The sequence below is a fragment of the Microdochium trichocladiopsis genome, assembly GCF_020744255.1.
Source record: "Microdochium trichocladiopsis strain MPI-CAGE-CH-0230 chromosome Unknown B0I36scaffold_7, whole genome shotgun sequence".
Taxonomy (NCBI): Eukaryota; Fungi; Ascomycota; class Sordariomycetes; order Xylariales; family Microdochiaceae; genus Microdochium; species Microdochium trichocladiopsis.
In genome coordinates, this window is record NW_025763550.1 from 3,228,776 (window position 1) to 3,255,368 (window position 26,593).

The 26,593-nt window shown below is 57.2% G+C and overlaps 9 protein-coding genes across 9 annotated transcripts; 5 read left to right on the forward strand and 4 right to left on the reverse strand.

Annotated features, from left to right (window-relative positions):
• The first annotated feature begins 632 nt into the window (after positions 1-632).
• B0I36DRAFT_328777 (uncharacterized protein) lies at positions 633-3,103 on the forward strand. The gene has a single exon (XM_046154630.1). The coding sequence runs from the start codon at positions 1,114-1,116 to the stop codon at positions 2,770-2,772; it is 1,659 nt and encodes a 552-aa protein (XP_046010987.1). The 5' UTR covers positions 633-1,113; the 3' UTR covers positions 2,773-3,103.
• A 476-nt stretch (positions 3,104-3,579) lies between these two features.
• B0I36DRAFT_365291 (uncharacterized protein) lies at positions 3,580-6,133 on the forward strand (the record flags this gene model as incomplete). Its single annotated transcript, XM_046159113.1, has 3 exons — positions 3,580-4,001; positions 4,070-5,741; positions 5,810-6,133. 3 exons carry the CDS (start codon positions 3,580-3,582, stop codon positions 6,131-6,133), a joined length of 2,418 nt encoding a protein of 805 aa, XP_046010988.1.
• A 4,195-nt stretch (positions 6,134-10,328) lies between these two features.
• Positions 10,329-12,306, reverse strand: B0I36DRAFT_272104 (uncharacterized protein). The gene is made up of 6 exons (XM_046151301.1): positions 12,052-12,306; positions 11,748-11,974; positions 11,495-11,634; positions 11,320-11,414; positions 11,135-11,248; positions 10,329-11,033 (listed from the first exon to the last, which is right to left on the reverse strand). The coding sequence occupies exons 1-6, from the start codon at positions 12,181-12,183 to the stop codon at positions 10,434-10,436; spliced, it is 1,308 nt and encodes a 435-aa protein (XP_046010989.1). The 5' UTR covers positions 12,184-12,306; the 3' UTR covers positions 10,329-10,433.
• A 1,887-nt stretch (positions 12,307-14,193) lies between these two features.
• Positions 14,194-15,572, reverse strand: B0I36DRAFT_365293 (uncharacterized protein; the record flags this gene model as incomplete). Its single annotated transcript, XM_046159114.1, has 2 exons — positions 14,194-15,003; positions 15,078-15,572. 2 exons carry the CDS (start codon positions 15,570-15,572, stop codon positions 14,194-14,196), a joined length of 1,305 nt encoding a protein of 434 aa, XP_046010990.1.
• A 169-nt stretch (positions 15,573-15,741) lies between these two features.
• Positions 15,742-16,562, forward strand: B0I36DRAFT_328783 (uncharacterized protein). Its single transcript, XM_046154631.1, has 2 exons — positions 15,742-16,170; positions 16,233-16,562. Exons 1-2 carry the CDS (start codon positions 15,762-15,764, stop codon positions 16,523-16,525), a joined length of 702 nt encoding a protein of 233 aa, XP_046010991.1. The 5' UTR covers positions 15,742-15,761; the 3' UTR covers positions 16,526-16,562.
• Positions 16,563-16,589: 27 nt separating this feature from the next.
• On the reverse strand, positions 16,590-18,458 carry B0I36DRAFT_365295 (flavin-containing monooxygenase 9; the record flags this gene model as incomplete). Its single annotated transcript, XM_046159115.1, has 5 exons — positions 16,590-17,670; positions 17,741-18,029; positions 18,091-18,150; positions 18,231-18,362; positions 18,425-18,458. 5 exons carry the CDS (start codon positions 18,456-18,458, stop codon positions 16,590-16,592), a joined length of 1,596 nt encoding a protein of 531 aa, XP_046010992.1.
• Positions 18,459-18,887: 429 nt separating this feature from the next.
• B0I36DRAFT_328786 (uncharacterized protein) lies at positions 18,888-20,240 on the reverse strand. Its single transcript, XM_046154632.1, has one exon. It carries the CDS (start codon positions 20,091-20,093, stop codon positions 19,158-19,160), a length of 936 nt encoding a protein of 311 aa, XP_046010993.1. The 5' UTR covers positions 20,094-20,240; the 3' UTR covers positions 18,888-19,157.
• Positions 20,241-20,926: 686 nt separating this feature from the next.
• B0I36DRAFT_328787 (uncharacterized protein) lies at positions 20,927-22,968 on the forward strand. The gene has a single exon (XM_046154633.1). The coding sequence runs from the start codon at positions 21,345-21,347 to the stop codon at positions 22,770-22,772; it is 1,428 nt and encodes a 475-aa protein (XP_046010994.1). The 5' UTR covers positions 20,927-21,344; the 3' UTR covers positions 22,773-22,968.
• Positions 22,969-24,625: 1,657 nt separating this feature from the next.
• Positions 24,626-25,983, forward strand: B0I36DRAFT_246270 (FAS1 domain-containing protein; the record flags this gene model as incomplete). The annotated part of the gene is made up of 4 exons (XM_046150217.1): positions 24,626-24,747; positions 24,824-25,157; positions 25,227-25,651; positions 25,731-25,983. 4 exons carry the CDS (start codon positions 24,626-24,628, stop codon positions 25,981-25,983), a joined length of 1,134 nt encoding a protein of 377 aa, XP_046010995.1.
• Positions 25,984-26,593: the final 610 nt, after the last annotated feature.

The window sequence follows — 26,593 nt, forward strand, 5'->3', positions numbered from 1 at the left end:
TCTTGTTTTGGTAGACTTGCGATAGACAACAGCAATTGATTTCTGGGCTCTCGCACCTCGACTGGCTGCTTCCTATCAGCTATGTCACTCGTCACCACAAAATACACACTCCGAGACATGAATGGCAGCTGTGTCTCCGCGACCCCAGTTCGATGGCAGGGCACGGAGGGTGTTGTTGGCTGTACTAATATGTGTAAGCGCCGGATGGGGAGCCGCGGGGGCAGCAAGCGCCGATGACAAGCGAAAGTACGTACTTGGGGTGACACTTTGAGGAGGCCCCAACTGCATATGACAAAACTCTATGCGATGCTCCGACAGCCAAGGTTTGCCACTGTTTTGGAGTGAGTGCTAGGTGCTGGCATTAAACTCTGCCTGCGGTGTCTGCTGCTTTTGGAGCTTGGGGCACAATCGTCCAGTGTGCTGTGCTGTGCTTCAGTCTAGACCCCTGGAGACTCGGAGCTGGGCAGGGGTAGCTTTCAGGCCCCAAAGCAGAAAATCAGAGTTGACAGCGCGGCACAGGCAGGGGAGGGGACGGACGGAGAGAGTCCTCCACCCTCCCAGCTGCAGATCCGGCGGTTCCTCCTGCCAAGTGTGTGTGCAACTTAGGTTCGTCCACCCACCCCCGCCCCTCTGCACAACTCGACCAGCGGCCCCCCAGTGCTGTGCTGTGCGTGCGTGGTGGCTGTTTGTACTCACTCAGCGTTGTTGTTGCTGCACATGATCTTTTATCCCGCGCCGCTTGGGGAATCCTGCATTCCTTTCGGCCTCACCCACCTCGACACCGACCATCTATCACCCTCGCCTACCATTGTCGTCCGTCCCTCCAGCCAGAATCGCAATCCTCGGCCTCGTGGCCTGCCCTCGATTCGACTCGACTGATTGCTGTGCTACTCGTCTGCTGCACACTCCTCTCCCTCCCCGGCGCTTCTCGATTCGGCTTCCCGCGCCTGACATGCAATAAGCACCGTCGCTCGCCGTTTGCGCCTGCGCTGCTGCGATGGTCGTGCGGCATCTCACGACCCGGCATCCCTCCCCGACCGCATCGCTGCTCCTCCCCGACACCGCCTGACTATACCTACCTCTCCATCGCCACAACCTACATTCGCATCGCACATGCCCTTTGTCGTCCACCACCCGATGGCGGCGCCGGTGGCAGCTCCGGGCTCGGCCCCGGCCTCGCTGCAGACGCTGCCCAGCGAACTGCTCTGCCTGATCCTCGACAACCTCGTCCTCGCGCCACTCCCCACGGGCTCTCGCCGGCACTTGCCCATTCCCTACTACACAAATCGCGGCGCCCTGCTCAACCTCTGCCTCACCAGTCGCCGCCTCTACAACTTCGCCACGCCCCTCCTCTACCACAACATCGTCGTCGCGTCGTCCCCCCAGTGCGCCGCCCTTTTCCACACCCTCCTCTATTCGCCGCACCTCCGCCGCTGCCCCAGGACCTTTGCCTCTCTCGCCCCGCTCAACAGCCCTGACGACGACGAGGACGCCTATCAGTTTTTCGAGCGGCTCACCTTCTCACGCAACCCTCGCTTCTTCCACGGCGGCCTATATCTCGACGACCAGGCTAAGGAGGTCGTCAAGAGGCTCAGCATGAGCCATGGCGAGACCAGTGGCCACGTCTACACGCGGTCCAGGGATTTCACCCAGCATGCCGTGGCTGGCGCCATGCTGCTCATGCCCGATATCCAGGACATGCTGTTCGAGCTGTCCCAGCACACAGATTATACTTTCTTCATGAATGACGACTGCATCATCTTTCGCAAGGCCCTCGGGAGTCCGACACCCAGCTGGGGTACTCCGCTGTCATCATTACACACTCTCCGGCTGCAGAGTGACCCGGACATAGCCGGGTTCAAGGCCGATGCCGGCATGCTTGCCATATTGATACCAGAGCTCTTCCATGCGCCAAACTTGCGGCAGCTCGACTTTTACGGGGACGAAGGCAATTACACGCACCACTGGGAGCGGTCTCTCGACGCCATGGTGGCGTACCCGGAATGGTTCTGGGGCTTTCTGGGCAAGGTCGTGGACCTCAAGCTGTTGAAGAGCCAGGCGGCGCCCAGCACTGTGGTCCAGCTTCTCGCCCATTGCCACAGTCTGGACCATCTCACGTGGACGTTTCGACAAGAAGCTTGGTCAAGCATGCGCGACCTTCCCGACATGTCACTAGACAAGGCACTCAAGCCTGTGGCGCGGAAGCTCAAGTCGCTCCATCTCGAGTCGTACTCTGTGGGGTTTGGCTGGGACGAAGACGCCGCCGAGATGTGGGATCTGCTCGAGGTGTACCAGATCGAAATGTACGAGACGGTGTCGACTCTCCACAACTTTGTACTCCTCGAAAACTTGACCATCGACATGATGACACTCTTTGGGCCGTGTCATCGGCAGCGCTTGCGGGACTGTGCCGCAGATCTCTCCAGCTTGCTGCCACCACATTTAACCCGCCTCGAGCTCATTGAGCGGTCATACAACGACACCTACGAGTACTACAAGACGGTAGGGCCGCACGACCACTGGCTCGGGAACATTCTGAGCAAATTCGCTCAGACCTGCAAAGTGGAACAGCGCCAGCTCAGGCATTTTGTCCTCCGAGTCTTCCCACCTGGCCGGACCACTGATGGCGTCGTGCAGGGGTTCCGATCCAAAGGAGGCATCCTCGAGCTTAGGAGCCGGTTCTTCGAGGCAGGTGTCCATCTGGATTGGTGCTGGGAGCAGGTGGAGAGGCTCCCGCTGCCGATAGGTCGGGATCGAGACTGGAGATCGTGAGTGCCAAATGGAGCAGGCTCGATCCATAACTCCCGTGCACACCCATACGTTGTGGTTCACAGGACAACCTTTTTTTTTCCCCCGGGGGAGTCGCATATAGACTTGGATTTGTTTTTTCTTGCGCGGCAGTCAGCCACGGGATTGGCGTAAATGGAGCGATCTTGTTTTCCTTGTTGGTTTCGGCCCCTTGGCCGTCTTCCACGGCTGGCAGGTTTTTGCTGGCCTACTATTATACCCTAGCGCGTTCTGCTGTTCTCATGTTGCATCAGACTCTTTATTATAGAACAAACGAGGGCCCTTCTTCCAGATGATTGATCGGTTTGGTCGTCCCAATACACTCATGCTGTTCCAAGCCTGGCAGTGGTGACAGTACACACAGCCGCGCTTCCTGGGATGGAGGCCCAGCTGGAGCCGTAGCCCCACTTATCTTGAACAGCAGGGGCGCCGTCGCACGCACGCACGCACGCACTTTCCACCTGGGCAGGCGCAACGGCCGCGATTTTTCTTCCCATGCCCACTTTTCTCCCACGCCTTCCCTTTCTCACAGCGTCATTACATTTCGACAACAGCAGTCGCGCGCGCGTGCCAGGCAAGACGTTGCAATACTTGCGCCGCCTCTTTGAAGTATTCACTGCACTCAAAGGCAAACTACTCTCGCGACACAGCACGCACCATCCACCAGCAATACGTACCAAACCCACAAGAACGTGCTAGCCAACTCTCTCTGGAGCACCAAGCCGCAACGCACGACAAGCACGACACACCACCACATTGCGCTGACAGCGGCGACGGAGCCGCCAGCCCACGATGGCGTCCTACCGCGACAGAGATCGCCCTCGCGACAACAACAGCAGTAACAATAACAACAACAACAACTACAGCCGAGACAGAGATAGATACCAACCACAGCCTCCTTCTCACCGGCGCAACGACCGCGGCGGCGGAGCGGACACCTACAACCCTACATACTCGGCGCCGCCGCCACCCGTGTACCCTCCCGCTCCTGGCCAAGGCCCGCCGCTGGCGCAGCGCGTGTCGGGGTACCGGGACGACCGCTCTGGTCGTGCAAATGGATATGGGAATGGAGGTGGTGGTGGGAGGGATGACCCGCGACGGGGCCAGCAGCAGAGGGATGAGTTTAGGCCGCCGCAGGGTGAATTCACGTTTCGCGCACCGGCGCCGGGAGGGTCGGATTCGTATCGGCCTGGGCAGGAGCGGTTTCCTCCACCGTGAGTATTCATCATCATCAGTTCCTTGTGATGTACGAGAAAGGATATGCATACTGACAACCTACCAGCCGCGAGTTCTCCCGCAATAACGACTCTCATGGACCCTCGAAGCGTGGACTGTTCGATCGAGATGGCAGATCAGGTGCGCGCGGACGCGGGGGTCGCCTGGCAAACCGACCCCACGACGGGCGGCGCCGACAGCCGTGGTCTAGGAAAGCCGCGGACAGAGCGCTGCTCCAACCGGGCGTCAACGACCAGCACGCCGAACTTATGCTGGGCGACTTGTCTGCGCGCGCCACGTACCGCGCCCTCGATGAGATGTCCGACTCTGACGAGGCGGAGATGGAGATATCCGGGGAGGAATCTGAAGGCGACTCGGATTCCGAGGGCGCAGACCGTGCTGCGAAGCGTGTCAAGACGTCTGCGGCTGCCGAGAAGGAGTCCAGTCAGGAAGAGCAAGCCCCGAAATGGTCGAATCCCGATCCTTACACGGCACTGCCTCCCCCAGACGAGCAGTCGCGCAAGAAGCTCAATATGGTGCAGCTAATCCGCAAGGCGCGGGTCGAAGCTGAGGCCAAGAAGGGCTTAGACAAAGACGAGTCGGCCGACTTTATCGCGTGCGACTTTAGCGATGACGACGACGAACCACCAACGAACGGTAACTCGCTGGCTCCGGCGTTCGCACCCAAAGGCCCCAGTGCATCTAGAGCCCCTGCGAACCTGCCTCCCAGGCCACCGTCGCCACGAACTCACAGACCACCTCCGCCTCCCCCTCCACCTCCGCGGGACGATGAGCCACGTATGGCTAATGGTAAGGCCAAGGGTAGAGAGCCAGTCGACATGACCCCCTCTGCGTCACTCGGTAACAGGAAACGCGGCATAGATGATGTAATCAAGATGCCACACGCGACACTGAAGCGCGTCAACCGGGCACCAACAACCGGCAAGATCATCAGTGACTGGGCTGCGCGCGGCGATGAGGTCCCTTGCCCCTGGGCTACACGAGACCACTCCGACACGCCTAACATGGGCGTGCGGCTACACAAGGAGATCATCGACTTCTACAACTACGTGCGGCCTCGCGAGTTTGAAGAGGATGTGCGCAATCTTATGCTTTCCAAGCTCGAGGCAGTCGTCAAGTCTAAGATCCGCGACGCCGTCCTGCTGCCATTTGGTTCGTTCAAGTCGGGACTCTACCTGCCAACGGCGGACATGGATATTGCCATTTGCTCGCAAAAGTTTGTCGATGGAGGGCCCTCGAAACTGCACACAAAGGGCAACCTCTACGCCCTGCGCGCGCATCTCGTCAAGCATCAGATCCCATACAAGTCCGAGGTCGAGCTCATCTTGCACGCCAAAGTGCCGCTGCTAAAGTACACGGACGCGGCCACTGGTCTCAAGGTGGACGTCTCGTTTGAGAAGATGGACGGCCATAATGCCATCAAAACCTTCTTGGATTGGAAGGCAATGTATCCGGCCATGCCCATGCTTGTCGCTGTCGTCAAGCAGTTTCTCGCAATGCGCGGGTTGAACGAACCTGTCAATGGAGGCATCGGAGGTTTTACGATTATATGCCTGGTAGTTCACCTTCTCAACTCGATGCCACAGATCCAGAGCGGCAGTATGATACCTGAGCACCATCTTGGCGAGGTGCTGATGGAGTTCTTTGACTACTATGGCAATCACTTCCAGTATGAGACAGTGGCAATCCGGATGAACCCACCTGGACTGCTCAACAAGGTAAGTCGAGTCTGTGCACCAGACGTATATCCAACTCGTTTACAGCCTGCTAACGAGAAGGAGTACAGGCCGACTCAAGCACAGTCGTGTATCGTAACCTCGACCGGTTGTCGATCATCGACCCCAACAATCCCGACAACGACATTTCGGGCGGCTCGTCAAACACGAGGACCATTATGAAGAACTTTGCCGATGCCGCCGCCCTGCTCAAGCGGCACATGGCTGACATGGCGTCTAGCAAACGCCATGGGAAGCATGCCTACCGTCCTTTACTCGAACCTTTATTGGGTGGCAAGTACTCACAATTCCAGATCCAGCGCGACTGGATCCACAAGCTTGCAGTTGAAGGCTTCCCTGCGCCGGGGTCCTCACAACAGTACCGTGGCAGGTGATCATTGCTCGACGAACGCAACCTGTGTTTTGACTCGCGATAGACGCGGCGGAGATTTGCGTACACGATCGGGATGCGACGTGTCGTGCTGTACGGCGCTGCGGACACGACCCTTATGACGGAGAACATGATTTTGTGGATGGATCGAGACGATACCAGGGCCCAGGCGTTTGTGGTGTTGCTCGGCATGCCAGTTGACGAGATACCCTTGACCAGGCCGACATGGACCAGGCCGACATGCGTTTTTGTGCATTCCACCGTGTACATCGGCACAGCGGTGCTGAAAGATGCTGGCTCTAACTGTACCTTAGTTTCCTCGGGGCGCAAGAATGTTTCTTGTGTTGACGGATCACGACTCTAGCAAAGCGGCCGCCGGCTCCGACATGGGCTTCGTTCTTGCGCCCTCCGATATCTATTTTTCTTCGACCCGGCCACTCGCGCGCCTGTGGCACAAGTCAGCTTCTTAACTTGGTTGTTTGCCGCGAAGTGGCGGGGGACCAATGCATACACGCTGGCGATATTTCGATTGGCACTGTTCTTTTTTATCTTCTTTGCCCTCGCGCTTCTCCGGCAAGGGACGGAGGGAGACTGGATGGACACAGCTCACACAGAAGGGCTCCCTCCGGCCCTTTTCCGGACTGTGAACCAAAACCCTTCCCATCTTTGTGGAGGGGGAGCCTGTGCTCCCTCTACACCCTGTTTTTGCTGACATTAGCTCTTTCCAACAGATCCTCGGCGTGGCGTGCGAGGCTGCAAGAGATGCAGCAGCATATCAAGACTCTTCGAAGAACGACAAACGACCTCGGCAACACCTTTTTGATCTTCTTTTCCGACTTCCGACGGTCTTGGTCAGCACGCAGCTGCCTGTCTGCTTGTCTGCTGGGCTGCGGTGCACGACGAGACGGTGTGGTGGATGGAGACAAAATAACATGACAAAACGTCCTTTACTGGACTTTTTTCCTACCTTCGACTCCACCCGCCCCCGTCTGGTTGTTCCCGCTCTGGCAGCCTTGCGCGCGCTTCGATTGCCACTTTTCTCCTCTCTCACTGGATGCTTGACCTTGATTTTTGTCGGGCTCTGGGGAGGGTGGGGTGGGTGAGTGGGTGATGGGTGGTTGGAGTTTGGGAAACTTTTGGAGGAGAATGTGAAAACCGCCACGGGGACACGAGAAGTATCTCGACGACAACTATTAGTCCTGTGTCGGTGGTGCCTTGCTGGACAATTGGGTAGCTAATTAGACGGCGGTCAGGTGTCAAGGCGAGGTTATGATCCTGGGTTTCTTTTGGTGGTGGCTCCATCTTCACAGAACCCATATGGCCCCGATACAAAGCCGCCCCACGTTGTCCCGGCGCTCATCGAAGTACCTCGATAAACCCATGTTTAAGCAGAAGTGCCAAGTAACTGTGACGATCGCAAAATACTTCGACAACGCTGCTATGCCTGCGCAACGAATAAAGTATCTCCGAACATGACTGATCGTTTTGGCTCAGATCTCTGTATTTCCAACAATGTTTTCGTACTGGAGCCTTATGGGCTCTGAGAAGATAGTGTTGTCAACATATGGAGATAGTGTTATGCTACATATAAAGATAGTGTTGTCTACATATCAATGAATTGTGCGGTTGCGACGTCAAAACGACGACCAGCAAATGCCGAAAAGCTCTCTGAAAGTGGCGGACGGTGGAGCGTGCTCATCTCGACCTCGGCTGAAGTCCCCTTCCCCAATGGATACGTAGTTTCATGGTGTCCGCACACTAACAACTGCGTGCGATTTGCGCCTACGACGCCACGGCTTGCTTGACCCCCTCGGGGTTTGGTGGAAGCTAAGGAGGCCAGGTGCCGGGTGCCGGGTGCCGGGGCCGGGGCCGGGGCCGGGAAGCAGGGGGCCGGGGGCGGCGTTACGAGAGAGGCTTGGCTTGACCCGGGCGTCGGCCGTGCGTGCGGAGAGGCTCTCGTTTGGTGTGTGTGGGCTGGCCGGCTGGCTGGCTTTCCGCTAGTAGACACCTGTTACATTGGCTGGTGTGGCGCCTGCGCGGAAAACAGGCCCTCCGAGTTTGGCCACTATCATATTACATGTGGGGGGATGCGCTTTGAGGAGGAGGCGAAGATGGAGGAGGAGATGATACTCCGTACAGGAGTACGCCCTGCCTGCTCTGCCCAGCATGAAATGGATTAACCACGAAAGAGGATATGTGCGGCGAAGATGGCGGCAATACCTGTTTGGTGAGGTTTTTTTTTAACTGGAAGATGATCAGAGTCGAGGTCAACACAGAAAAGGGGTCGTCTAGAAATGCAGGGGGATAATGTAGTGAAGCTCTTTGAACTTGGTTTTTTCTCTTTTGATTCTTCTTTGATTATTTTCCTCTTTGGGACTGTCCAAGTCTTCCATGTGTGTATTCCATGTTGCATGCAGATCTTTTGTTGAACAACACGGGCCAGCTCAGAGACAGGGACCTCCAACTGGTCCGTGACATAGGAATGGAGAAAGGATTTTTGCTTCCTGTAACAACACAGTGCCACACACGCCGACTGGTCATACACCTTGGCTGTCTGGCATGACTCGTTGGCGTAGGCTCTTTTTTGTGGCGCCTCTTTTTCCCGCGCCGCCCGCTAGTGGTGTGGATGAACTGACCCTTGCCTGGCCAATGCGCCATGCAGGAGCTTTGTTTAGGGGTTATTAAACAACAAAAACAAGGTCGATAAGTCCCTGTGTATGTGTTTGGACTGGGGTTCCGGCCGAAGAGGAGCGAGGGGGACGGGGATGGGGGGGAATATATGGCTGCTTCTGCCCAATTATCTCTGGCCGGCGCTGCGGATGAACCGTTTCTTGCCGGGATTCTTGGCTGGTTGCCAGACGAATGTTCTTTGGGTACGGGATGGATATCTTGGGCTCAGGTCGCGTTGCCCACGAGAGGTTCTCGGAAGGATACGTCCGTGGGACATGCCAAGCCGTATGCACACAATTTTCGTGACAAATACCGAGTCTTGTGTGCTGCTGCCCTGTGTCACATGATTGGGCTCGTGTGTCGATCATGGGCAGGGTTCGTCCTGCGTGTCGCCGAACAACGACCCTGGACTGGGAGTTCACCAACCAATGAATTCGTTTTATGGTCGTGCAGCGAGGCCACGGAGATAGTTCCAAGAAGACAATAGTCCGCTATAGAGAAAGAGCAAGCGTGCAAGGGGGCTTGTAACCGCTAATGACAGCTAGCCCTGCCGCCGCATGCTAGACGTTGGACCAGGAAGGCAAGGCTTTCCGAGAAGAGAGACAAAAGAAAGCTCCTTGCGCAAAAGGGGCTCAAGCGAAGGATCCTTGGCATCAAATGGTGGCGCCGCCGCACCTGCAACCCCACAACTCTTGGATCGGCGGGTGTGTGTGCTTTCTTTTTTAAGGTTCGCGCGTGCATCGTTGTGGCGTATTTGGCATCTGGAGCCGGCAGTGCACTCACGCTACTGTACTCTGGTAGAGGCTTTAAAAATGATGTCCGAGGGTTTGCAGGAACTGCAGGAGCACGACATGGGTCACGGCACCACTGTCTCGGTTGGAACTGTCCGTAGATGACGCAAGAGTAGCCATTACTGGTAAACATCTCGAGGTCCATGCTTCACAAATAGCCAATCACTTGTCCGCCCCATTGTCGGAGCCAAGCCCGCAGTATCACCCTCATTGGGCGACGCGACGCATCCAGACGTGGCGCCCAGGCTAGACCCAGCGCTATGGGAAGAACTTGGTACCTGCCATCCCGCATGCAAAGAAGCTTGTGGCATCAATGATGTTGCTTAGCCAAGGAATAAGGGTCGGCAGGCGACGTAAGGAAGAACCCTGACGCTAGTCAGTGCCACCCTCCACTATACACAGGTATTAGCATCACGTGAAGTTTCGTAGATGCGTGGTGGCCAAGGGACGGTCCAGTCGCGAGGGTCTGATACAGGTGCTTGGGCCGGCCGGCTAGCGCGACGCCTCCGGACGGAACTATCCGCTCAGCAACAACCCAGGTGGAGTGGGGCAAGGGAGTTCATATTCATCGAACGGATGTGAAGAGAAGTCATGAAAGCCGATGCGGTATGTACCTAACGTCATGATGAAATCTCATGCCTTTCGAATACTGTGTTGCTGTTATGCTGAAGATGAAGTATTTGGCATCATTGCAAGGGAGGCAAAGGAGTGTGTCGCCATGGGCCCAGACAGCGCCAGCACAGATGAAATTGGTTTAGAATTGCCAGATATCTAGTGCCTGTATGAGAATGGCCTCCAGAGGACCCTGTAATTTGCCCTTGTCTCCAAGCGCCATATGATTTCTCACCGACTTGAGCGGTCGCTTGAGCTGTCACGCACATCATTGCTTGGATATCCCCACATGTCCCTCGTAGGCGCCGACTGTCCCGGTACCGACGCGTTCCGCCCGTGTGTCGAGGGGGCCACCGTCTCCGTCACTACCGAGACCTCCTTGCCGACGACAATCTTCTTGTCCCCCACCACGGTCGCCCCGGCCCCAGGGCCAAGCTGCTTGGCGCCCTCTTCAAGCAGGATATGCTCGTCGCTGCCCCACGCCGCCACGGTGGTTGTGTTCGCGCCGCCTCCGGCACTTCCCTCATCACCACCACCCACCACTGTCCCGTTGCGAGTGCCGAATCTGGTGGCACGACTCCCAAGTCCGTAGCCCTTGGAATGACTCCCCTGGTGCGGGTTGCTGCCCAGTGGATAGCTCTTGCCGGATCCCCCATGGCCGGCACCCTTGCCGGAGCGGCCGCCAGATCTGCTGAATAGTACGCTGAGACCCATGTTGTTGGCGAGCTTCCGCAGTACGGGCTGGATCACGGGGAGGTTGGTCACCACGGCAGAGACAAAGATCTCACGGCACGCCCACTGGCTGCCTGATATCGCGCCATCGCTACCGGCCTGTGTGGAGACTTGGAGGTCAGTGGTGTCACCCAGAGATTTGAGCTGCAAGGAGAGCAAAAGAAAAAAGAAGAAAAACAGCCCGCGTTTGGATGACATACCGTAATGATGACAACGGCGCGGATCGTCGCGGCTGCCATGATAAAGACTGCACCACTGAACAGAAACATCAGGGTGATCTTGCGCCGAAGCGAGATGTTGACCCCCCATAGGAGCTATTGGAAACCAAGCGTCAGTCGCTGCTTGCACAAGTTATAAACGTATAGTAGGATGACTGGTCTCTTACTGGAAGTGGAATGGAGAGCAGATACAGGTCAGTCACGACGTTGGGTATGTAGACCATGAGAACGCTGAGGTGCGAGTTGGTAGGCTGGCAGAGATCTGCAGGGCTGGAGTTTAGCTTCTGGTTTCAAAAACCAACAGGCAAGATTCTTCTGATGATGGGCGTGGCAAAGACTCACTGCCAGGGTTCGGGTTAATCTGCCAGTTACGCGACATGGGCTGGCACCCGAGCAGAATGGACAAGGCAACAGCGATATAGCTGACGCCGATGATGCCGTAGGCGATCATGACCCGCGTGTGTAGATTGCTTAGTCGGGTCCTACAGAGACACAATGGTGTTCAGTCAGCAAGTATCGATTCCAGTGTATGATGCCGAGCTTGTTCTCGCTCCTCCAAACAAGAGGCGCGCGTGCTGGCACTGGAAGAACTCACGTCAGGCGCGAATAGAAGACTGTGACGCAGAGCTTCAACACCCAGAGCTCCATGGCATAGAAGGACCAACCAATAACCTGGATCTTGGATCCCATCTCTCGGTTGTAAGCTTCCGTGCTGTTGGGATCCAGCGCCTCCCTCTCTTCATCCGTCATGTAGCTGTTGGTGAGGCCGCCATAGCTGGCTCCGACTAAGTACGCAAGTGCCGTGACTAGTGAGAAGAGAAGCTGCACCACCAAGAATGGGGAACTTGTCAGCGAACAGCTTGTCATGTCTCCTGTGCGGGTGGTAGTAGCCAACTTACGCCGGAAACCGGCATGAGATAATCATCCAGCTGGAAGCCGGAAAATCCAACCTGCGACCATCTATACCACATGCGCACCCCAATGGTGCAGAGCGCGAGCGAGAGCAGCGTAAAGGACTCGGCGTTCGTCATGGCTGTTGGCGGTGTTGATGGTCCGGCAGATGTCGTGAGAGAACGGGACTCGGGCCCCGGGGCTCGACCTCCAGATATAAAGCGGTTTGGATGTTAAAGGGCAGGATGGTCATTCTTAGCTTGTGGAAGCACGGGATGCAGGGTGCCTTTGAACAAGCCTCGTGCTTAGACCATCCGCCGAGGTACTTTGGAGTAGAGGGTCGTCGCCCACGTGGACGACCAGTAAACTGCCCACAAAGCCATGGAAGACGACAGACCATGCACGGCCCATGACTGCCGAGTCAGTCTTTGCACGTCAACAGTCTGGAGAAAGGGGGAAGGACATGCTCGTTCGAGACTAGCCCATGGTCATGGCGTCCGATAGAGCGCGCGGTGGAACATGCGTAGAGCTTCTGCTGCATGGAGGATCGGCAGGACTGCAACAGGCGGGCATGCTCTTCACGTTTCTTCTCGGTTGCAGCGGCTGCACGGGGAACACTCCGTGCAGCATGGCTGGTGCCTTGCATAGCCGGCATCCTAAGGAGCAGGGCAGGGCCTATGGATGCGCTCTGCGGCACTTGGACCGGAGCTAGGCCAACTAGCTCATCACGAAGTGCCGCAAGGGCCACACACCACCTCGTCGGCGATCTGCCACGGACAGGGCTGGTCGTTAGTCAGGTCGGAGGCGATGTTAAGGAGTGGGAAGATAAGGCAGCCAGCCCTGCAACGCCTCGTCTCCCCGGGGCCAGCGCCGACTCTACTGGATCGTTCAGGTTTCGGCTCTGCCACTTGCGCCGCAGACCTTGGCACAGCCCTCGATGCAGATGAGGAGGGAGCACTGACTACCGGCATGCACGCGTCGCCGTCATGATCAAGTCCAAAAGTGTGTTGTCAGACTCCATTACCCCTGAACCTATGACATGCCATTCTCACCAATCCAGAGTCTCACTGTCCAGCTATCATCCACGAGCTAGGCTCCAGCCGCAGAAGGAGAGGCCGGCACTGTGCAAGCAAGCCGTCTTTTCGGGCCCTTTCGTGTCTTCAGCCTCTTATTACCATCCATCCTCCAACGGCTGCCCCGCAGCGGCAGGAGTAGCTTCCAGTGTGAGTGGAGGAGCAAAATCACGACTTTAGCGCCATTTCAAGATGACCAGGTACTCCCTGTAGCCCTCCTGGCCACGCCGGGATCAGGGGCGAGGATGATGCAGATCCGTGCAGTGACATTGTGGGGGGGGTCCTTTGTAGATCTTCTTACGATTGCGTGTGCGGCGCTGTCTGTGCGACAACCCTTCTTGAGGCGCGATCCCTACCATCATCATATACCACATGCCTCGGAGGAGTTATTGGATGGCCACAGCGCGTCAATGCACAAGGGCACACGTCGAGGACTTCAAATTTGGTTCTCGCATACAGTGTCGATCGAGAGACGATCTTGCCCATTTGCGAGCCACTTCCCACTGCTGTGCTGCCGCCAGGAGCTGACTTCACTGGTGGTCGCTGACTGTTGTATTGATAAGCTGGAAGACGGAGTGGCGTCCATGCAGAACGCTGGGTGGCCCCCCCCCGCATCAGATCATCAAAAGTAAGGTAAGATGAGTTGCTTTATGACATGGCATCCCACTAGTGCTATTCTCTGACGGTGAGACATGTTCGGACAATAATCTCCCTCAACGCTGCCCCAGATTGTTTATTGCGCTGCTTTTGCTAGGCTCACGCACGCGTGAGATTCAGCTGGCGTTGCAGATCCCTCAACTTGCTTTTTCCCAAATCCATGTGTGAAGATCCGCATGCCTAAGAGCTCTCACATGGATGTCCTCGTTGATCCCACATGCTCAAATCTGCGGTGCACGATCCGGTGGGCGAATCATATCGATGGCCATGACTTGGGGCTCCGGAAATAATGCCTGGGGACGTTTCTCCACGTGGGTTCTTCAAAGGATGACATTGCCAATAGCCATGACCTCCCTTGGCTCTCGTAATGCGGATCATCTATAGATTATCGAATTCAAATGCGATGTCATGGTACCGAGATCAACGTGGCGCATCCCGATAAGCCAGCTTGGCAGCCTCGTCTTTGCACCACGCCTCGTACCAGTCCTGCACCTGTTCGTCCGCGAACCGCCACGGCTCAGGTATAACCACGCTGTCCGGTATTGGCGCCATGGTACTGGCAAAGATGTCACTCCTCAGCCGCGGCGGCATGTTGTCTCGCCCAACCTTGTACATCTCGACCATTGCCCACCGCCGGAGCCGATCCGTCAGGAATGATCGCCACAGAGGCGTCCCCGTCAGGCAGCGATCCCGGAGAACCGGGGAGAAAATGTCCTGTGCGAGGACCTGTGGGGTATAGTTGGATAGATCTGACAAATTGGCCTGTTGGCTGCGGGTGCGCGAGGGGCGACGACCTCCAAATCGATCACGCGTGATGTGGAACTGGTGATTCTCCAAGGGACAATGCCTCATCTTCCTGGAACTGTCCTGCTCCAGAGAGACGACGAGCGTGTCGCGATCTCCGACACGCCGCGGCCCACTGGTTCGAGAGACCATGCCGGGGTTCTGATCTGGCCAGAGGTAGTTCTCTGTTCCCCAGCCCAGGATGTCTTCAGCCTTGCTCAGCGCGGCGCCAACCTCGTCCCCCATTGGTCGGAGTGGAAGGACCTTGCTGTCCACAAACGTCAACCGCGGGAACATGCAGTATGCCCTGTCCGCGGTCATGAAGTTGAGACACGCCGTCATGGACGCGTTCAAGAGGACGAACAGTAAGGGGGTACGGTCCGTGACGTGGAGACATATCTCTATGTTTTGGCGGTCTATGTGCCTCCACATGAACCTTTTCGTGGTCTGGATGAGAATATCGTCAGGTTCAAGTATATCGCGCGTGGGCCTTCAAGGTTTCACACATCCGACTTGCTCACCTTGTTGAACCCAGATTCCGGATCGACCGGGGCATACTGCTCATACAACAGGACACTCTGAAGCGATTCTGCCTGGGCTTTGGTGGCGACGTAGATGTCCAAGGCGCTCCGCTGCTGTGGATGTTTGTGGAGCGCAAAGAAGTTAAGGAGATACGGGCCTGCAATGATGGCATCGCTTTCCCGTATGCGCTCTCGAAAGTGTCGTACTTCGCGCACAAATGTCGCCAACCAGGTTTCGCTGTTCCAAAACTGCCGTTGGACATACTCGTCTAGGCTTACAAAGGCCCTGCTGACACGGCGCAGGGTAATGTAGTCGGCCATCGACAAATGACGAAATAGGCGATCAAGAACAGGATAGTATCGTCCGCTGTTGAACAGTCCCGGCCAATCCGGCTGGGGCGCCTTCGGCTGGAGTAAGAGCGCCATGGATGCAATCGGTGCAGTGTGCTTCAGACTTGTGAGCGTTTGTCGATAATCCTTGGCTAATGGTGACATCGCGACAGGGGATGAGCTGACGATGCTTTTCCAACCCCGTCTCAATAGGTGGAGGAACGGTACAGTGATAACTGAGAAACTGCGCACTTGACACTGTGTGCTGACTGATTGGATATGTGATAGGCACTCAAAGAGACGCGTTGAATAAGCGTCAGCATTCGATTTTGCATTCCGCATCAATCACCAAACATGTTGGCAAGTCGTGGCTGCAAGACCGCCTTGAGCACCATGGCGTACGGCCGACTATCTCTAAGTCCAAGGCCATCTTCGCTTTTAACCTCACACCTCAGGTTCAACCACCAAGGCTTCCGGCACCCCACACGATGGGCTTGTAGCAAGGCGAAGCCCACCTTGGCACCAGCCGGCACCACATCGCGCCAGACGCCTACATCATCATGTCATAGCGAGAAGCCTGCGAGGCCGTTGGTGCCGCCAATGTCTGAGCTGTCATTCTGGACTCTGCGGTCGGCATGGAGACGGGCTTCGGTCAACACCCTACGATGTCTTGTTGGCTGCACCGTGGGCGACTTTTCCGCCATGTGGACGCTTCAGACGGTCTATCCAGAGCTGGGAATGGGCACCATCATGGCAGCATCCAGTCCGTGAACAATATCGAAGCTCGTTTGTTGTGGGTCTCTTGCTGACGCGTATATCCCGCAGTGGCTGCCGGCATAGCATCATCCATGACGCTCGAGACAGTGCTTCTGCGCATGGGACGCGATGGGCTCACATGGCCAAACGCCTTCAAGACCGCGGCCGGCATGAGCTTCATCTCCATGCTCACCATGGAAGCAGCCGAGAATGCCGTCGACTACTACCTGACTGGCGGCGTTGTCGCGTTCGGCGATCCGAGCTTCTGGCTGGCATCGGTGGCAGCTATAGCGGCCGGCTTCCTGGCGCCACTGCCCTACAACTACTTCAGGCTCAGGAAGTACAGCAAAGCATGCCACTGAAAAGCTAGCACTGGAGGGTTCTGGGCTTTATAGCTATTGTATCGTTGTCATATCTCAAAACGCATCACTTTGCCTTAATAGACTCCCCCTTGAGCGGAAAGATCTTTGTCACCTCGTTCGCATGGATAATTGCCTCCCTCGCCCCTGGCCACGTCTTCCTCTTGCCCGTCTCAAACACCCTGAACGCGTGCGCAGTCTCGACACCATGATTCATCAGCCACGACAGCTCGCGGTCCTTCCACCAGAACTTCCACCCTTGCAGGCCCCAGCCGAGATTCTCCTTCATCCCCGTGCCGGCCGCCTCGTGCAGGAACCCCTGGAACTCGTAGTTCTTGACCATGGACGTGTTGATCTGGTGATCCAGCCGCCACCGGCTCGCCACCCACGCATGGTGCGCGTCAATGTGCCGCTCCATCTCCCCCCGCGAGGGCAGCGGGTGCACGCCCCGCCAGACGTTGCTCACGGCCATCGAGGTCACGTCGGAGAAGGAGAAGCCGTTGTTCTTGCCAAAGGCCGAGTGGCACAGGAGCACCATCGAGTCGGCGTACGCTGGCGGGAACATGTTCATGTACATGCGCACGAGGTCCCCGCCTCCATACTCCCCCGCGGAAAGCGGCGGGCGGGATGTCTCGAGCCAGGGCGTCACGGTGAAGTCGGCACTGTACCCCGTCGCGTAGATGACAGCATCGACATCGTCGAGGGTCGTGCCGTCGACGAACTCGAGCGTCTTTGGTCCAGAGAAGCGCTTGACTGCGGGCACCGTGACCAGGGTGCCGTCTCGGAGGAACGGCAAAACCACGTCGCTGGTCCCGGCAAGGGAAAGCGAGAGACTCGGAAAAGGCTCGAGGCGCCAGGCCGGGTCGAACTTGCCGTACTGCTGGTGCATCATGTACGTGAGGGCCATATCGCCGAGCCGCCGGGTCAGATTGGGGAACCAGCGCTGCATGACGAAGCCCGTCTGTCGCCGCTGCCAGTTGATGATGAGGTCCGTAGGCGTCCCGTTGCGAAACCGAGGGAACATGAAGGCTCCCCGGCGGTGGGAGGTGTAGACCTTGGCGGCCACGGGGACGAGCTCGGCGATGATGTCTGCCGCTGTTGGACCCAGGCCGAGAATGACGACCTTCTTGTCGCGGAAGTCTTCGGGACTGTACATTGTCGTACGGGGGTTAGTTTTTCCGAAAGAAACACGAGCTCCGAGAGAAAGAAATCACTCACGATCGGTACTGCTGGGCATGGATTTGAGTGCCTTCAAATGCCTCGGACCCTTCAATCTGGCGACGGTTCGGCTTGGTCTGGTAGCCGTGGCAGAACGCGACCTTGTCGAACTCTTGGGTCTCTAGCTTGCCATCAATCTCAAACTCAAGCCGCCACTTGGTGTCGGTGTCGTTGCGGATGGCCTTCTTGACCCATGCGCCAAACACAATGTCCTTGTGCAGGTCAAAGTGCTGGGCGTATGACTCCATGTACTCCTGGAACTCCCACGTGTCCATGTGGGTGGAATATTCTTGTCCCGACATGTTAGTCATCTGGCGTATCCCAAGCCTTGTTGAAGACAAAAGACTTACTGTCAGGCATTGGAAAATCCGACATGCCGCATGTGTACTTGCTGATGTTGGCCCTCGTCGCTGCAGCATGACGGACACTGTCAGTCGCCGTATCTCGGAGGCTGCGTCTCTGGACACAACCATCGTCTCGCTCAACTCACATCGCAGTGCCGTCGTCATGTTCTTATCGTCTGTGTATGCCCACAAGCCGCCGACCTCGGTCCGCCGTTCATACAGAGTGACCTTGAAGCCATCCTCGCGCAGGGTCTTGAGCATCGACAGGCCCGAGGACCCTGTGGGTCGCCATTAGCATATTGAGGTGAACCCTTGATCGAAAGGGCCAGAGGGTACTTACCTGCCCCGATGACTGCCACAGTCTGCTGAGCCATCCTGGCACTGGTGATTGATCTCAACGATACTGCACTTGGTGGTCGGCGCAGCATGAGCAAGCCGTGGTCCAGAAGCGATGCCAAGAAGTGTTGGCTAACAGCTGGTCGCAGGCTGAGTCTATCAGATGGCGGTATTGGTGTGGAGCAGCAGCAAGCCCCGGCGCGGTCTTTATGCGGGCGACCGCACACATAAGAAGCGATGCAGATGCTGGCGGAAGGTTGTTCATCTAAATTCACAAGCGCAATGACGCGGGGAAAAGGTGGGAAGAAGCAGGCAGTTTGCCCCCGGTCAGACATGGAGATAAGCACTAGCTCTCGGCCGTGCCCCGAGATGCGGATGGAATGCTGGTCAGCGGCGAGATCAGCAGCAAGTGCCCAATCTGGCACAAACCTGTCAGCACAAGCTTGCGCAAAGGGGGATGTCAGATTGCGACATTTGTTCCCAGGCTATCCGCTGCATCGGACTCCAGGCTCACCTTGGATAGATCTTGCAGCAACTCGGAACAGAAGCCGGAACATCATAGGTCTACTGGAGGAAGATGCTCTCAAATGGGGTTGCAAGCGCATACTGGATTTATCTGGCTTTAGAATTCCAATACAATACAAGAGGCACAGCCCGCAACCCTCAAGCAAACCCCCTGAGCAGCTACCTCGCCTACCCAGCGTTCCCCATCATGGGCGACCACCTTGGCTTCTAAATCACTTTGCCCCTGCCGCTGCCCAGCTGTCTGCGACGGCCTTCCAGTACTGCTCTGGGTGTCGGCGCATGTGCCCAACGTGCTCAGAGCCCTCAAACTCGGCCAGGTCCACCCCGAAGCCCAGGCCCTTTGCCTGCGCGGCGTGCACCTCGACGTCCTTTGCCTGGATGATGTCGTCGGCCTGCGAGTACAGGTACAGCCTGCGCGCCGGCACGGCAATGATGTCGCCCGCGTTGACTGCCGTGCGGCTGTACGCGCCCGCGTGGTGCCGCCGCAGAATCCACTCGACGCCCTTCATCATCCACAGGAAGACGTAGCAGAGCGCGTACGTGACGGCGTACGGCCAGGGGAAGCGGCGCGACATGCCAATCGCCATGGCCCGCGCCCACCGGCCGACCTGCTCGCGGAACACGACGCCGCCGGGCGTCGAGTCGAGCACCAGCAGCCGGTGAGGCATCGGCGTCCCGAACCGCTGCTTGCATGCGTGCAGCGCCGACGCCAGGTTGATCCCACCCGCGTTGGACATGGCGTGTAGCAGCACGGGGCTGTGCGGGCTCAACGCCGCCGCGCCGTCTGCGCTCGTCTTGGTCTTGGTCTTGTCGCGAGCGGCGGCCGCCAGGACGGGCCCGTCGGGGAACGCGGCGTCGATGACGGGCATCATGCCGCTGACGCGTTCGTGCAAGGGCTGGTACGCCGCCTTGAACGTGGTCGCCAGCACGACGACAATCTTGGTGACGGAGGGGAATAGCTCCCGGTAGCCGCTGATGTACTTGGAGACATGCTTGGCCTGGCCGTCACCCCAGCCAAAGATGATGATGGTCGAGGGCTCGTCTGCTGATCCTGCCGTCGTGGCTGTGGGCTCGTACTCGAACATGAAGATCTGCTCAGAGTACCGCGCCGCGCTGGGGAACGGCGATATTTCCTTGCTGGCACCCATTCCGGTTTCTTGTGATGTGTGGCTCCTCGCTTTGGCGGCAACAGTCCTTTGTTGGCGGGCGTCGTCTCTTTATCACTGTCAGACTCCAGACGACGACATGAAGTTTTGTTGAGCGCCGAAAACCCGTCGGGCAGGGGTAAGGACCCATTCGAAAGGGCGATTTCTTGTTAATTGCACCCACAGCGGTCACTGGGCACGTGGCCCGGGGCTGTATCAGTGGACAGAGATTGTGTCAGGTCAGGGGCTCTCGGCCGCTAGCAAGTGTGTGGCTGCCAGTGGAGCATCAGAGGGCCGTTGCCTAAACCACATTCTCCTAGTGTCGCTCAGGCCGAGGCCCCCAACAGCTATTCTTGGCAGGCTGGTCCCTCTGTGACGGGGCATCCTTCTCCAGAGTGCAGGCATGTGAGAGTGGTGCGTCGCCAGGGCTCTGCAAGTAGTGTGGAACACATCCGTGTGCCGGAGCCTCGCATTCGCAACCGGGCTAAGGCAAGGGCCCGTTGGCGGCTTTGTAAGAACAACAGCCTCAGCTAAATTGGCGAGGTTAAGCCAAGCCCTGCTGAGCCCAAGGGACAGGGTTCTGGGGACGGCGAAGTGATGCAGCAATATTGTCCGATCACGTGTTCAATTGGATCACTGTTCTGTCTTAGGTGTCCTGGATTGTCTCAGGTGCTTGGCCATGTATGTCCAGAATCGCAGCCATGAATTCGGGCAATATCTCTAGAGGTACTTGGTATGGACAGAGCACGAGAGAGCCGGCGGACGACTGTTATAAATACTTCTACACCTGTCTCGTACGAACCCACAATAGCCCGCTATTGGTAGTGCAGCAAACCTTGTCTTTCATTCTTAGCCCTCAAGCCTCCGCCTGGCACACGGGTGCTGGTGGCCGGTGCCCCGGAGGTCCTGCCCCGCGAGCGTGCTGCCCCTCCCGGCGTCCATGACGGGGAAGGAAGCTTGTTGACACGCACCACCACCGCCATTTGCTCCGGGCCGTGTCCATGATGGCAGAGACAGACAAGCTGGCCCATTATCGATGCCGGTCGGCTCCATAGCTTCCCCGCACGTCACCTGTGCCTGCTGCCTGGGCGCTCACTGACGTACGTGCTACTCTTCCCATTGTCTTGCTTTGCCTTGCGTACCTTTTGGAGTATTGGCTTGCTAGAGGCAAGACGCTTGTCGCCCAGCATCTCCACAAACAACCTCGCTTCACATTGAGCAGAGTCTCGACGCTTCGCACGTCCCCGAGCCATCATGGTCCGCCGCCAAGCAATGCCACTCCGCCAGGCAGAGGCATCGGTGATCCACAGTGGTGGAATCCATGCGTCGACAAAGAAGACTCTCGTGGTCCACACGAGCCTGCTCTTTGATTCTGGAGCAAAGGAATTCGTCAAGAATGTATCTGTCGAGGCGGACACCAGCACGGGTCTCATCACACGAGTCTGGACGCGGTCCGAGGACGAGCTTGTGCAGCTCGACAGCACGGCGACCGAGAACAAGGACAAGGACAAGCAGGTCATTGACCTGCGAGGCTACACCGTCATGCCAGGCTTTGTCGACTCCCACTCCCACGTGTTCCTGCACTCGTACCGCGTCACCCCCAGCATCTACCAAGAACGCGACGAGTCCCTGGTCGAGCGCATTGCGCGCGCCACAAACCACTGCCGCACCGCCCTGCTCTCGGGCTACACGACCTACCGCGACCTTGGCAGCGAGGGCATCCGCGACGTCGACATTGGCCTGCGCGACGCCGTCAACCGCGGCATCATCCCGGGCCCCCGGCTCTTCGTCGTCAGTGAAGCCCTGGCCTCATCGGGCAGCTACGAAGTCCGCCACGAGTCTCACCTCAACGGCACTGCGGTCCCGCGCATCTCGGACCCCTGTGACGGGCCCGATGGCGTCCGCGCTGCCGTGCGCCGGCGCATCGGCGCCGGGGCGGACCTCATCAAGTTCTACGCCGACTATCGGCGGCGTGCACGCCGCTTCCCCGCGCAGGCATGGCCCGGTAGCTTACCCGTGCGGTTCGCGCCTCCCTCTTTGCTCGATCGCAGTCCGTCGAGCCCTCTATTCAACCAGGAGGAGATGAATGCGATTGTGGACGAGGCGCGTCGAGCCAAGGCCCCCGTGGCGGCGCATGCACAGGACGCCGAGGCCGTCATCATGGCTGCCAAAGCGGGCGTCACAAGCATCGAGCATGGCTTCGCCAGGTCGGACGAGGCGCTCAAGGTCATGAAGGAGAAAGGAACCATCTATGTCCCGACTCTGAGCATCATCGACCAGGAGAAGGAGACGGTCGGGCAGGAATTCTGGGACGATGCAGTCGAGCAGGTTCGCAAGGCCTGGGAGATGGGCATCCCGCTGGCAGTGGGCGCGGACACGGGCGCGGTGGCGCACGGCGACAACATCCGCGAGACTGAGATCCTGCATAAGGACGTGGGCATCCCGCTCGCAGACGTCCTTGGTGCACTGACGCTAGGTGGCTGGCATGCCTGCGGCGGAGACTTGTGTGGACGCAGGTTCGGCACGCTCAAGGTCGGCTGGGCTGCAGATCTCGTGGCGCTCCAAGGTGATCCTCGCGATGATCTCCAGGCGCTGAGGAAGGCCACGTTCGTGATCAAGGATGGTGAGCTGTTGGTACGAGATGGCCGACTCATCACGGACGAGCGACCAAGGATTGACTGAGACGTCATTAATGCATGACCCACTTTCGTCGGCAACTCATGCTTGTCTTCATATGACAGTTGGTGGGTCAAAGAATAACCATAGGCTCGAGACCAGAAAATATAGAACACGGGCAATGTGATGGTGGTACTTGTATAGCTCTGCTATCCCACCTGCCATTTCAGATGTACCACTCCTCTAATCACCTAAACTCCCAGATCACTGGCCTCCTTCCCCAGCCTGATGCACCCGGTATGGAACCTCTCTCGTGGTGAGCAACAGCCTGGCTGCAATGAGAGAAGGGCGATCCTGCATGTGAGCTTCCCTAACCCACTAGCCCCAGGAGCTGAGAATTGAGGTACGCGAGTGATCTGGACTAAAGTGTAAGCGTCACTGATACCCGCATCGACAATTGGCTCCGATGAAATACGATTTGCGATCAAGCCACAGCGCGCTGTCGAAACCAGCACTAGTGGATCTGTGCGATGGAGCTCGACTCTCCAGCGCCCACGAGCCGCGCACCAGTTTGATGGGTTGTCCCCGATTGGTCACAAGCCTCTAGCCGATCGAGGAGTAACCATGCTCCCGCACCCTCCAGCTGCAAGGTTAGCCGGCCGTTGTAGTAGATCGAGAGTTCGTCCGGGGGGAAACATGGCAGCTGGAGCTTCAGCCCCGAGCTCGTCGTCTACATCACACTAGGACAGTGTAGCATGCAACCACGAGCTACCGGCTTTTGTCTGGTATGCTCTAGTCGGGCCTGGATGCTTTGCTTGGCTGACACTCCTCACTCGTGAACCATCTACGCGGTAGTTGTCAAGTCGACATACTGTGGACACGCTCGTGAGTGGAGTTCAACCCATATTCCTTGCTGCGAAGTCGCGATTTGACGTGTGCAAGTACGATGCCTTTCGATATTGCCGTGGAGGATCGTCGGCCGCGTCATCACACGTTTACTTCAACGATATTCCCACCGCGGAGTGTCAAAGCCACGATCGTTAGCTTGACTGAAGGTTTCGTGGACTAGGGAAACCTGCTTCAATGCTGCATTGCTAGCCGCTCGGCTCCAACTGTCCGACCCCACATCGATGTTTGTCCGTTCAAGAAAACATGGCGTCCATTGAAAGCTCTCACTGCGCAAGCCATCATGCATTTCAGCCGTACCCTAGTGTGCGGACAGGTAGGTTCCATGGAGGCGTTTTTCTACAGTCTTCAGCACAGCAATGGAAAGCAATGTGCATGGCTGGTGAGAGTTGGCCAGTCTTTAAGGCCCTGCACCTGCTTTCTCCATGTGCGATCTTCGTGGCCGCTCGGACCATAGCTTCCCATCGTCACACTCTAGTCTACATCGGGCCACCCTCGAGCCTACCTCGACGGATGTTGTTAGTAGAGAAGAAGTCCTAGCACCATGCAGCTCGAACATCGCCGCATATGTGTGGCCGGAGCGATATTTGGGGGAGGCCACGCCTGACTGAACTAGGAAGACATCCCGCAATACTTTTTCCAGTCAGGCACGCCATTCCCACTATCGCAACGCAGCGGAACGAATGAGTGGATGTCATGTGCATGAATAAGCTTTGAGGTAAGGCCTAGGCACTTCTACCCAGGTAGCATTGTACCCCATGAGCTGGATTCGATGCGAAGCACGATGGTAGACCAGTCGTGGCTCGAAGCTTGTTTTCCACGACCCGCCCAAGGGGCTCAGCAACAAGCCCTGCTGCCAGTCCTGGTAGGAGCATTCAAAATAGCAGCGGCCCCCTCGTGTCCTCATGTCTCGGCTGGCAGTCTCTTCTGCCACGGTCGAACAGAACCTTGCTGTCAGCCCACACCCAGCCTCTATTCCACTTTACACGTGAAAGCCCTCATCAAGTATCACGATGCATCTACGTCGAGCTCTTGTTCTTGGCCTGGCCGGTCTCGTAGCCGCACAGTCGGGCACCCCTGACCTGATCACAGCGCTCCAATCGCAGAATTCCAGCTTGTCGCTACTGATTGGTATGTGTCGGGGGGGGGGGGGGGGGAGATCATTTTCCGCCGTTGCAAAAGTCTCTGACAAACGCCCCAGGTCTCATCAGCAACACAACTGGCTTGTCCTCGCAGCTCTCACAGCTCTCAAACGTGACGTTGCTGGCACCAAGCAACACTGCTATCACCAAGATCCTGAACAGCCCCATGGCTGGTGAGCTGAGCCAGCCAGGAATCCTCCAGCTGGCTCTCAGCTACCACATTCTCAATGGGACTTACTATGCTTCCAACTTCACGAACAACACGCCAATGTTCATCCCAACTCACCTAACAAATTCCTCATTTAGCCTTGTTACTGGTAGCCAGCGCGTTGAAATACTGGCACAGAACGGCAATGTGACAGCATATAGCGCGCTTAGGCTGCCATCCAACTTTGTCACTACGGTGGGTTATTATCCTGGCCAATGAACAAGCTCGGGCTTGCACGGTTTGTACTGACAGTGCGTCGTGCAGAATGTCAATTTCACGGGCGGAACCATTCACATCATTGACAGCCTTCTCACGGTGCCTACCAATGTCTCGTACACTCTTCGCGCCTCAAACTTGACCGCGGCGGTCGGCGCTGTCCAAGCCGCTGGCCTCAACACGACCCTTGACACCACGCGGAACTTGACCATCTTTGCTCCAAGCAACGACGCCTTCAATGCAGTGGGCAGCATCTTCAACAATATCAGCATGCAGACACTGGCACAGGGCCTCGAGTACCACGTCTACGAGGGACTGGGCTACAGCAGCACTCTCACAAACACCACAGTGAAGACTCTGAGCGGCGGGAGCCTGAACATCACAGTCATCAACGGCACGGTTTTTGCCAACAATGCCAAGGTCACCATCGCCGACATTCTCGTGCGAAACGGTGTGGTCCACGTCATTGACCAGTAAGTGTCCCTATCTAAGCCATTATACCTGGTGTCAGATGGGGAGGCAAGCAATGCGCTGACGATCACTTTCTTGCAGGGTCCTGAACCCCAACGCGACGGGGAGCAACCCACAGCTCAGCGCCTCTACTACGACACCCGCATGGACCAGCGCAAGCGCTGGCACTGCCGGCGTCCCATTCACCAGCGGAATCGCTGCTCCTTCGACCACCGTCCCCGCCGCCTCGACGAGCGCGACTTCGACCAAGTCTAACCCGGCCATGGCTGTCAAGACTGGCGCAGTTGGTGCTGCCGCGCTGTTCGGCGGCGCTGCCGTCATGATGAACCTATGATCTTCAGACTTGCCCAAGTTGACTATGGATCTGCATTATGTCCCAAGCCGATCGCGTAGTCTCGTGGTTTCATTTATGGCGTGGTATGGCTAATGCAGTATTGGGAAACTGGCTATTGATGCCAAACGGCGCGTGGTGGAGATTACGGGGTTTTCGCAGCTCTCGGTACCTGGTTTCCGGCAAGTCGCTCAACGGTGTCTACAGTAATAATTGTCTTATCTATTTGCAGTCAATCCAGTGTAATTCTGCCAGACTTAGGTCTTCTTATCCTGCTATCTTTCGCTTATCACCACCGTATCGATTCGAATGGTTGTAAGAGTGTGCGACACGGCTTCGGCTTGGACGATGGTTTGTTGCTGGGTGGGTCGGTGAGAGTGACCTGGCCGATTATCTCACAGTCTATGAATGCCAAGATGTAGGTGTCTGTCCTCATGTTTTTTGCTCCAGTGCGATTTCAACAGCCAATTGGTCTTCAACGACGGGCGTTCTTGGCCTCGAGTCACAACGGCTGTCACACTATATCCTTGGAGCGTCGTTAATGACCATGGCCCGGGCACCTTTTATTTCGAGCTAGTACGATCCGACAAACAATCTCATACGTAAGTTCTCG

Excerpts from the sequence above, each read along its gene's own strand:
- B0I36DRAFT_328783 (XM_046154631.1), top strand. The coding sequence starts at position 15,762 with ATGTTGGCAAGTCGTGGCTGCAAGACCGCCTTGAGCACCATGGCGTAC. Across the intron at positions 16,171-16,232 it reads CACCATCATGGCAGCATCCA|TGGCTGCCGGCATAGCATCA; the intron begins GTCCGTGAACAA and ends TATATCCCGCAG.
- B0I36DRAFT_328786 (XM_046154632.1), bottom strand. The coding sequence starts at position 20,093 with ATGGGTGCCAGCAAGGAAATATCGCCGTTCCCCAGCGCGGCGCGGTAC.
- B0I36DRAFT_328777 (XM_046154630.1), top strand. The coding sequence starts at position 1,114 with ATGCCCTTTGTCGTCCACCACCCGATGGCGGCGCCGGTGGCAGCTCCG.
- B0I36DRAFT_272104 (XM_046151301.1), bottom strand. The coding sequence starts at position 12,183 with ATGACGAACGCCGAGTCCTTTACGCTGCTCTCGCTCGCGCTCTGCACC. Across the intron at positions 11,635-11,747 it reads GTCTTCTATTCGCGCCTGAC|GACCCGACTAAGCAATCTAC; the intron begins GTGAGTTCTTCC and ends GTGTCTCTGTAG. Across the intron at positions 11,034-11,134 it reads GCGCCGTTGTCATCATTACG|GCCGGTAGCGATGGCGCGAT; the intron begins GTATGTCATCCA and ends GTCTCCACACAG.
- B0I36DRAFT_328787 (XM_046154633.1), top strand. The coding sequence starts at position 21,345 with ATGGTCCGCCGCCAAGCAATGCCACTCCGCCAGGCAGAGGCATCGGTG.